The sequence below is a fragment of the Harpia harpyja genome, chromosome 11 (assembly GCF_026419915.1).
Source record: "Harpia harpyja isolate bHarHar1 chromosome 11, bHarHar1 primary haplotype, whole genome shotgun sequence".
Classification (NCBI taxonomy): domain Eukaryota; kingdom Metazoa; phylum Chordata; class Aves; order Accipitriformes; family Accipitridae; genus Harpia; species Harpia harpyja.
Window position 1 is genome coordinate 26,300,448 of NC_068950.1, and position 10,862 is coordinate 26,311,309.

General features: G+C 41.9%; 1 protein-coding gene and 1 long non-coding RNA gene across 3 annotated transcripts in view; one reads left to right on the plus strand and one right to left on the minus strand.

The window, feature by feature from the left end:
* The window catches only part of ABCD3 (ATP binding cassette subfamily D member 3), a 34,607-nt gene extending 25,965 nt beyond the window's left edge, over positions 1-8,642 (minus strand). Inside the window, exon 1 of one of the 2 annotated variants that reach the window (XM_052800940.1) lies at positions 8,456-8,642. In XM_052800940.1, coding sequence (XP_052656900.1) covers positions 8,456-8,571 — 116 coding nt within the window. In that variant the 5' untranslated portion in view covers positions 8,572-8,642. Of the gene's footprint in view, positions 1-8,003; positions 8,279-8,455 lie in introns of those variants that run through there. The other variant, XM_052800941.1, reaches the window with a different exon arrangement.
* Positions 8,643-8,677: 35 nt separating this feature from the next.
* LOC128147825 (uncharacterized) lies at positions 8,678-10,133 on the plus strand. Its single transcript, XR_008237115.1, has 3 exons — positions 8,678-8,772; positions 9,161-9,251; positions 9,724-10,133. It is a non-coding gene; the product is annotated as an uncharacterized LOC128147825 (long non-coding RNA).
* Positions 10,134-10,862: the final 729 nt, after the last annotated feature.

Consider the following 10,862-nt stretch of genomic DNA (forward strand, 5'->3'; position numbering starts at 1 on the left):
ACAGTAGGCAATACAACAAAACACTTCTCTGCAACATCGAGAAACCTAATCAGCCAAACCCGGCAAGATGTTTTAAAGAAACTAATAAGGAGTTTCAGGACTCTACAGGCATTTGGCAGCTGATCCTACTTTCAGGACAGCAGCACAGCATGGGGGTAGGCAGAAAACTTGATGATAATACTACACAATTTCAGTTTCCAAATAAGTGTTGGTCACAGCACTCAGTCTTTGGGTTTAACTCTATTTCCATACCAGTGAAGCTATTCTCTCTAAAGAAACATGCAACAATGGTGGTTACTCAAAAAGGATCACTCTCAACACTGCTGAAGAAGAAAGTGATTTGAGAAACTGGGAAAAGCCTCAAGAGGCCACTGAGTCTAGTTACTGAAAGGTCTCAGGAATACTAGCTCTGTGGTATTTACTAGCAAGCAGGAAAAAGTTGAAGGATTACTGTCTCTAGAAATATCTGTCTCCTTCCAGAAGAAAGTTTGGTGGAAGCAATCTACACCGAGCTAAGCATAACAGGGAATTGCAGATGAAGCGAGAGATAAGCAAGACTTCCAGTTTAATCACAGGTGAAGAAGAAATAAGGGTTTGAAAATGTTACACTGTGCTTAACTAACAAAAAAAGCTGCAATTTTCAGGTCATGCTACCTTCCTTCTGTAGAGTAGGACGCCTAGCTTCTGCTCAACACAGTACAACGGAAGAATATCTGGTTTAGGGTTAAGTGGAGCTTTTCAAAGAGTTGTTACCTCTAAGCAACCTTTGTATTTGTGTTTTGCAGACCTTACATTCTAGAATGGCACTGGGTAATTTTCATAGCTTTAAAAAAAAAAAACACCACACAAGATAAACAATTTTGTAATAGTTCATGATTATTTGTGCAGTTTTCAGATTAGTTTTGCAGTCAAGATACTACTGAGACAAGGTAAAGACAGAATACAATTCAAATTACTAAAGACAGAATGCAACAGCATACCATGTTACAGCGTGAAGAAATAACAGCTATAATGAGAAAAGTATACTGTTGCTCATAGCACACTCATTGGTAGACATAGCTTCATATTGCACACCCCACACAGAGGCAGAGAGAGGAACAACACAGTTATTTCAGGTCAAGGGCAGCAACCTTACTCAGAAGCCTGGACACAGTCCAAAAGCATGCCCGTTTACGCAGTACGCACTGAGCACACACAGAAACCCAGAGCACATTTTTCTTGGCTCTAGGTTGGTGGCTAGTCGCAGCATAACAAATATAATGTGAGGGGAATGTGTTCAGGCAACCAAGAAGAGGACTCTGAGAAGGTCACAGTCAGCTATGTCACTACAAGCAGGTGTTCTGAATTGCTCTGCATTGCTAAAGCTCAAAAAGTTTCTACAAGCATTTGAGAAGGCGGCAACAAAGCAGAACTGTTGCACAGGAAATTCTAAGTTTCAGTAGAAGTCTGCATCTTGATAACAAAGTAACACGTAAAGAAAAACCTTAGAGCTATTAGTTTTTCCACAAGCTTGTGCTCTCGCCTGAGCTGTGGCTGTAGCTCTCCCTCATGGATAACAGCAGAAAAAGACTTCTAGCTAGTTCTTTGCAAAGCAAAAAAGAAAATAGTTTCATATTATTGCACACACTTACGCTAGATCTTGGCTTAGACAGCAATCATTTTATGCAACTTAATAGGAGAGAAACCACTAATTAACTACCCAGGCCCAAAACAAAGGCATTCTGAAAGCTAGGAGTAGGGCTGAGTCATCTGGTTTCTCCTGTCTCTGTACCCTCCAGCTGAAGACAGCTTTTCTGAGCCCCAGGCAGGTTTTTCTACAAGATTAGATTTTAGATGCATTTTCTAGTAATCCTATCTGTATGTTTTGTCTTTCGTTTTGGTTTTTGTTGGGTTTTTTTTCTAAATACTAGTGCACATACAGCAAGTAGTGGACTGAACAGTCATATTCACATTCTGGATAAACCTACTTTAATGTAGTTGCACAGATTTTTTTTTTGACACCTGCCACCTTTTCACAAAGCAGCACAGGTTCCCTTTAAAGCTTTTACATACATGGAAGCAGTCTATTAATCTGCAGCAACATAATTTCACTCTTCTTATCAAACAGTCATGGGGGACTCAACTAGAACAGGTCCCTTCATGTAAAGTACGCTAGCAAGGCTCACCCAAACATCTTCAGAACCTAACAAAATGAGACAAACTAACAAAAGAGCATAACATCCTAAATACAAAAACGGAATAAAAATGCATGACTTGCTTCAAGTTACAACTGCCACTTGCTATGTTTAAACTTCTGTGTTATTGTCGTGGTTTAACCCCAGCCAGCAACTAAACACCACGCAGCCGCTCACTCACTCCCCCCCCCCACCCAGTGGGATGGGGGAGAAAATCGGGAAAAGAAGCAAAACCCATGGGTTGAGATAAGAACGGTTTAATAGAACAGAAAAGAAGAAACTAATAATGATAATGATAACACTAATAAAATGACAACAGCAATAATGAAAGGATTGGAATGTACAAATGATGCGCAGTGCAATTGCTCACCACCCGCCGACCGACACCCAGCCAGTCCCCGAACGGCAAATCCCTGCCCCCCACTCCCCAGTTCCTATACTAGATGTGACATCACATGGTATGGAATACCCCGTTGGCCAGTTTGGGTCAGGTGCCCTGGCTGTGTCCTGTGCCAACTTCTTGTGCCCCTCCAGCTTTCTCACTGGCTGGGCATGAGAAGCTGAAAAATCCTTGACATTAGTCTAAACACTACTGAGCAACAACTGAAAACATCAGTGTTATCAACATTCTTCGCTCTGAACTCAAAACATAGCACTGTACCAGCTACTAGGAAGACAGTTAACTCTATCCCAGCTGAAACCAGGACAGTTATACTGGAAAGCTCCTCCAAATGTGTGAACACATCTATCACTTCTGATCATACTTAAACACTGCCAAACTGTAGGTTCATGGGCAGTCCAGCCAATGACATAAGCAAAACATCTACTTCCACTCTGTCAGAAGAAAAAAAGCTGAGAAGCCCAATGACAGGCAAGTGCATACATCATGTGTCACCCAAGATTAACTGTGTAAAACCCTATTCAATATACACTGGGTCAACAACTCTGTTGACCTCTCTCAACTTAAATAAGCCTTTCCCGTTGCTTTAGGCATGTCTAACCTCTAAAGCCCCAAAGCATACATTGTTCTTCCTTTATGCATTTTTCTCTCCACAGGAGGGATGCCAAACACTTGGGTTTCAGTAGTTCAATTCACACAAAATTATATGTCCATACCCTAGCATCCTCTTGGATTCTAATGGACACGGCTGGGTGATAGGAAAGGCCAGTGTGACTAGGAGCAGATTCTAAAACCTTTTATTTTGTCACTTTTCCGTATATTACAAATTCCTTCCTATTAACTCCATTCCTTTTATTCCCTTTCCCTAATCTTGCAGTTTCAAACTCTTTACCCTAATTACCTTCTATTACTCCTTTCAGTCCCTTGTTCCAGCAGAAAGCTGTATGAGTTGAATACCTTTTTGAAAGTAATCCAACTTCATTCTCCAGCTGTGTAAGTACTTTATTTTAAACTACATGGATACTCAGGAAAAATTCTCACTAGAGGGATAAAGGACAATATCCAGCTCCTTTATGTAGCACCCCTTAAGGTTTTATTTTTGAAGCAATCAAACCTTAAGGAGATATTCTGCTGCTTCTTGTTTGAAGCAATGATATCTAATATTCAAGACAAAGCCCATAAAATAGACACAGGATTACATTTTTGTGGATGAAAGTTAACATATAACTTCATTTTATTTTACAAATGTTGTACACTACAGCCTTTTTTCCTTTTACAATCCTATACTGTATAACCCTATTTCAACGGTTACCACTTTTGAGTTTATTTAATATGGGTTTAGTGTCTGTCTTTAAAGAACTACAATGCTTAGGTGAACCAAAGCAGAAGTGTAAAGGTTGAGGGGCAAGCGGGTGAAGAGGTGCTCAGCATTTCAACAGTTTTTGCCATTTTTTTTTTAATATGGCACAAATATGAATTACAATCCCCACCCACACATTGTCAGTAAGATTGAGATCATTTGCATTCAATTAACATACTAATTCATAGCCACAAACTGCTATCCCCTAGTAACAGCAGCTGTTAGAAGAGAAACATTTGTTGTTTGTGTTTGCACACAACCAGACAGTATTTGTATTACAGCACAAAACATCATTTAGGAAAATAGTAAAGATGAGTTTAAAGTTTTATTTCAATACTTTTTATTCTTAAAAAAAAAAGGAAAAAAGAAAAAAAATTCCAGAAATCAGTCTTTTCGGACCTTGCTCAGTGACAAAGTCTTGGGCATTAAATTTTTTTCTTGATTTTAACTGACAGGGGAGAAAGTACAAAGAATAGTGACCTGACTTCCACTGGTATTCCTTCATTCTTCCTCTCTATAAATCTTTCTCCAATACTCAATAGGGGGAAAAAATAGAACCACTGGTCTTTAAAACAGATTTTATGAGTCAATTCCCTAAATGGAGGCAACATTTTCAACTGTCAAGACACTCACTGATCATCAATGCTGAAGTCACTTCTGTTTGCAGAAAGAGCTCATGATGGATTAGTTTTTTCCTGATACCCAGGATAATGTAGTTTCTCAAAAAAGACAACTTATGATTCTAAAAAACCCAAATACTACAACTGAAGTCATAATTGCATTTACATATAACAAATTCCCCCCTCCCAAGAGGAAATGAAGCTTTTCCAAGGAAACAGACTTTTTGAGAGCAACTCGAATAGAGAAACAGTGCATTTTTCTTTCCATGCTTTACTCCAAGGAAGTAACATGGAACACTAACAAGTTACTATAAGCAAACAGTTCTATGTCGTTCTATTTTGGAGGATTTTAGAAAGTTGTGGTTAAAATATACTGTAAACTGCAAGTGATACCACCTCTCAGTTCTACAAAACTCATGAGTGGTGTAACAGCTGTTACAGAAGAACATCTGTGACTAATTGAGCTAGCACTAATTAAGTGATCTTTGACCTACTAAGGTAGGTTACCATAACATATACAGCTTACTTATTCATACATTGCTACTTGATACGAGTTGTACTGGACCTTGCCCCATTGTCTGACAGCAGAAAAGTAGGTGAAAGTTGCCTCTTCTTTCCTTCCTGCTATCATTTCTATAAGTGATTATTCTATATCGAAATTAACACACACAATAGGAAGAGTCTAGGTAAGATAACTTTTTTGTTACACATTCAAACACATTTGATTTGCTAAAAGATTTTTTAGGTTTGTTTTTGTGGTTTTTTTTTTAATTTATACACTATTTTACTTTTCAACTTTGGCCAGCAGTGATACTGAAGCATTGCTAACATTCCAGCAAAACTTAAAAAAAAGCACACAAAACAGAAAACAGACAGTTATTCCAGGAAAACACAATATAATAGCATATCTTACTTTGAACATAAAGTATGTATAAGCATAAATAATTAAGTGTGGATTCTTAAATAAACGATGTGAGGAAGGAAGAACTTTTGCAGGTAAAGTTCACAGTTGCACTAGAACACTTCCATGGTTCACTTGAACATTAAGGCCAGTGTTTTGCTGTTTATATTCAAGTCTGCAATGTTCACCTTTGCCCTTAGGAAGCCCAAAACTAGAATTTCACTTTCCAGAATTCAAGCAGCTGAAATTCATCTCATACTAACATGACACAACATTTTCAGGCATTATATACACCAAGGTTAACAAAGGAATTCACACATATAAAACTAAATCACCACTATTCCTCACACACTTTACTCGGTTAACCTCAAGCAGCAACTACACTACCAGTCCTCTTCCAGACTACATAGATTGCCAAGTGAAATTCTTCTCCATAGGAATAAGTAAACAAATTTAGGACAGGTTACTCTCCCAACTTCTCCCTCTTCCCAAAGAGGCAGAGAGAAATACAACACAAATTAGAGGGTACACTAGGCCCTGGAGATTTTTATCATTACTGCACAAAGGTTTACCACTTGTTGTTATATGTCAGCATCACATACCAGCACAAGTATGCTGGAATATGTAAAGATGTGGCACCATGACAATCCTTTCCAAAAGTATGCTATAATTCACTTTAGCAACAAAGCATTAAGAGATGAATGATACCTGACCTAATGAGACTAAAGGAGGATGAGGCAATGGTAATAACTGGATGCTTTTGTCTAGGCTGGAGGTATAGGCAATGTAGCTTACCTACTGCCTAGTCTTGATAGGTAGCATTCTGTAAGGCTCCTGGCAAGGTTTGCCTCACAGGGAAACATAGATAAAAGAACAAAGACCAGTGCGCAAAAACCATCTTCAGAAATAGCACTCAAGCAGCAGCACAGCTATTACTGAAACAACTGAATGTTGGATGTTAGAGTTTGGAATCTATGGCCACAACACAGTACCAGTAGTAAATAAGACCTAAGCTGTGGAGGGACTCAAAAGCATAAAGCAACACATATGCACAAGTGGAACAATCAAGTTTGCAAGTATGGTACTTATTTTAGCAACTGCATTTCTAATAGATTTGAGAATGCAAAATGGCTTGAGAGAGGAAGATGAGAGAAGCAAAGGATGAGGTATCAGAAAGACTGCAGTACAGATAGAGGAAAAGGGACAGATCAGGTCAGGCTCTCACAACTCCATTCAAATGCTGAGTTAGCTGGAACATAATTCATAAATTATCTCCACTTTCCAATTCTCACTAATCTTGTAATAATCTTTGGTCCACTTAATACATCTGAATGCCTCAGATTTTTAACACTGGACCCGCAAAATTGAAGATTCATACGAGAAGGACACATTCCAAATATAGTCTTCAGCATTAAGGCTAATGCTCACTTTGAGTACATTGACCCTCAAGCTAACAGATGCATTGCCACTGTCAAGTCCTGCAGATCAACCTCAGAAGATTTCCAAGCAAAATAGTTTATGGCGACAACCCAGGACCCACATTATACTTATTTCAGGGATAGGGAGATTACTCTGGACAAGTTCTAGCCTGCTCCTGTCAACTGAATGCTGCTAGTAGTGGGAATGTACTAAATGCACTTCAAAACTACACTGGACTTGCATCTACATTTGAAGATGTGCTCCAATCTGAATGTAATCTAGTTTGCGTGCTCCAAGATCACTCCTCAATAAAGGCAGAGCAAGGTAAGCATGGACAATTGGGAGATTCACTTTAAAAGAATACTCTTGATCTGAATTAAAACGTAGATGCTCCCAGAACATCTGCATGGCCTAGTCTTTCTTACAAACACCATTATAATACATTAAGTGTGAAAATCTTGCACTACACTGTCAGTAACTCTCCCAGCTCACCATTTTTATTCCCTTCTATATAGCTTTTCTCCTTTTTTACAACAGTATTTCACTAAATTAAGCAGAGATACCTGAAAAATATCATCCCTCCCCACGAGTTTGATAGAAGAGCAACTCTCAGCAATAGTTTGCAATCTTGTTGGTTTTACTCCATGCAAACAATGTAAGGTAGCAAATGCATGAGTTGTCAGCAGCATATAAATTTCTGACATGTTATATGACAAGGTTACCTAATTTCACAAAGCGCTTAAAGATATCATGTGTATGAAAGGAATTAGGTAAAATAAAACTGGATTGTTGCTTAATCGCAGGTATACTATTACTTAAGTCTGTTGGGTAAGTTCATTTCACCATCACAATCTAGTACCAGGGTAAGTCTGTAACGACTACAGGGTACCTTAACTGTACTACTCTAACATACCGAGTCTTTGGCATATGGTCAATAATCTACAGCCACAAATACACTAAAATTGTGAAAGGATTGAGTCTGAGGTATATTCTTCAGCTGCTACGCTTTATGGTACCCAAGGGCTTCACAGGAGATGAACAAATACACACCCTGGCACACGTATACCAGCAAGGCATCCTCAGAGGCAACAAACCAGATACCACCTCTTTGAAATCGTTACCCGCGTACCTCACACGGCAGCATTAAAACCATAGCTGGGGTCCATTATTTGCCTATGTAGATAAGGCGTCCTAGGACATCCCTGGGAGTCAACTGTTCGTTAATACTAGTCCACAGTCAGGAAAACGGAGAAAACGAATATAATTTGACTAACAAGGTGGCGGCGGCCGGATACTCGCAAGAGCGGCATCGACTACACCTGAGGGAAGGCAGGAGGGGAGAGCGGCCTGAGCCCCCTCCCCGGGAGGAGGCTGTGGGCAGCAGCGCCCCGTAACAGCCGGGAGGCGGGCGGCCCCTCCGTCGGGCCGAGAGCCGACGAGGGCTCCCACAGCTCTCGCTCGCCTCGGCCTCCCAGCGCCCGCACCGCCGCTCGCCCCCGGCGCCCCTCCCGCCCCGCGCACCCCAGGCCTGGCCCCCGGCCCCACCGCCCGCCTCCCCCGGCCGCTCCCCCCCGCGCTCACCCGTGCTGGGCTGCCGCCCGCCGCTTGTTGAGCAGGCAGAGGAGGGCGCAGGCGGCGGCGGTGGCCCCGGCGATGGCGGAGTGGCGCACGGTGAGGTACTTGCTGTAGGCGGCCATAGCGCCAGCCGCGGAGCCCAGCCGAGCCGAGCCGAGCGGAGCCGAGGCCAGCCGAGCAGGCGCGGGGAATGCCGGGAAGGAGGGCGGGGCGGAGCGGAGCCCGCCCGGCCTCTCCTCCGCCGGCGGGACGGCCGGCAGCGAGCCGCGTCGGGCTTCGCCGGGGGAGCGGCGGCGCGGGCAGGTTGTGCGGTGGGGACGACGGTAATTAATGCTCCTTCCCCACCTCCCACGGCAGCGGGCGCGCCCCCGCGCCGGGCTTCGGCGGGGAGCGCGTGAAAGGGAAGGGGCGTTCCCTCCCGCGCCAGCAGGGCCGGGTCTGCCGCTGGTCTGCCTCGCCTGCAGGTCGGGCTGAGGAGCCTGGCGGCCGGGCCGGCGCCTCGGCCTCGGCTTTAATTTTGTCAGGCGTCCTCGGCTGGGCACCTCCTGCCTGGGGGGCTCCGGTCGTTCGCTTCCACGGGGGGTCTTTTGCAGGTGTACAGTGTGATTTCTGAGTGTGAATTACGAGTGCCATACAAATGTGGCGGCAATACAAAATAAACCTTTAAGAGAGCCTTTGATGTCAGTTTTGCCACGCTGTCTTTTTTTTTAGGGCCGTGAGAGCAGCTGCCAATAGGGTGGAACAAGTTGTCACCTGTGTAAGTCCAGGAAAACAATCCCTATCACGGGCAGAGCCACACCAGGTACAGCTGGAGATACCAGCCAGCCTTCTCCTACAAAACCAGTTATACTCGCACAGGTGCTTTTTCCAGCAGAGTTAATAACAGTTTGCAAAGTCGAGCTATACCAGCAAAAACACCCATGCCAGCATAACTGTATTTACACTGGATCTTCCCCTGGGGTCATATCCCTCAGAAGGACACCCAGTAATGTATATGAAGTGGCTGTACTTTCTACAGGAACTGGTCAGCTATATATTTAAAGCCTGTATTGGTGCAATGGTTAACACTGAAATGACAAAACAATTTCTCTGGTCAAACTTAAATGCAGATCAAAATGCGGTTAGAATCAATGTATCTGTTTTTAGTCTAAAAAAGGTTTTCATATAGGCTTTTAAAAATATTTGAATATCTTTGAACGTTGTGCATTTGTTACTGTAGTATAGGAGTGTGCGCATAGGTCAGTCCATGTATTGAGTACTCCTGTTTCTTTCAGATATGTCTGCCTGGAGTAACAGGGCTGAAGCTGCAGTTTGATGAAAAGTAATCTCTGTTTCTTCATTGTGAATCAGCACATATACTTGTCTTTCTCACTCCCTCTCCCCATCCTTGGTATCATTGGGCATTTTGGGGCAAATTTACGTTTTGATGTAAAAGCTGGAGTCTCAAAACATCAAATTATTCACATGTATAAGAGCACTAGAGTCAGGACTACTGAACCTAGTTCTCTGGCACTTGTTCTGTGACCTTAGACAAATCAGTAATCGCCCTACTGAAAAATATCTGCTGTACATTGGTGTTTTGGGGAAAAAAAAAAAAACCAAAACTAATTAAAGTGTTTCTGATCCTCAGGAAAATATAGAGCAGAATCACACAGCATTAATAAAGTCATCTTGTTTTATAAGATGAATGTTTGTAAAAATATCTTGGTTTTTTGAATCTTACCTACTTTAGCAGTAGGTAAATGTGAGAAACTAAAACCAGGTGGTTTCTTCATCAAAGTAAAATGCTTATATTAAAATCATTACAAAAATGAACAGTTCTAAAAGTTTTCAGGTTTACTGCATCTTTAAAGTACAGTTTTGCTGCTACTTATAATCTCAATATCTGTGCAGAGATCAAGAGTGCTGTGATATGCATTTATTTACAAGTCTTCTTCCCTTCTTAAGCTTAGGCTGGTTGTACTCTTCCACAGAACTAGCTATCTAATATAGCCTAACTTTGTTTACATACGATGTCCATCTGTTTGGGCCATGCTGACCTTTGTTGTTTGCATGACTGCATGACTTGCGTTCTGCTATGTTTGTCTTCTGCGGTGTCCTTATCCTGCTTTTTCAGGCTAGCCAATACCATGTCCTACTACATACTTCATTTCTCTTCTAACTTGTCCTTAAATAATTTCACATACACCATCATCTTCTGAGAAACTTTCTCATGCATCCGATCCACCACTGTTTCTTCTACTGCCTCCACTCTTGAATGTTGTTTTTTTTCAGAATAACTTTGTTAGCATGATTGATAAATGGGCACTTTGTTCAAAACATGAGGTTTATATTGATCCATTGTTTCATCAGTTTCCAACAACACTCATGTCTAAGCATGTCCTTGATGAAATCACCCACACTGATCAAATGC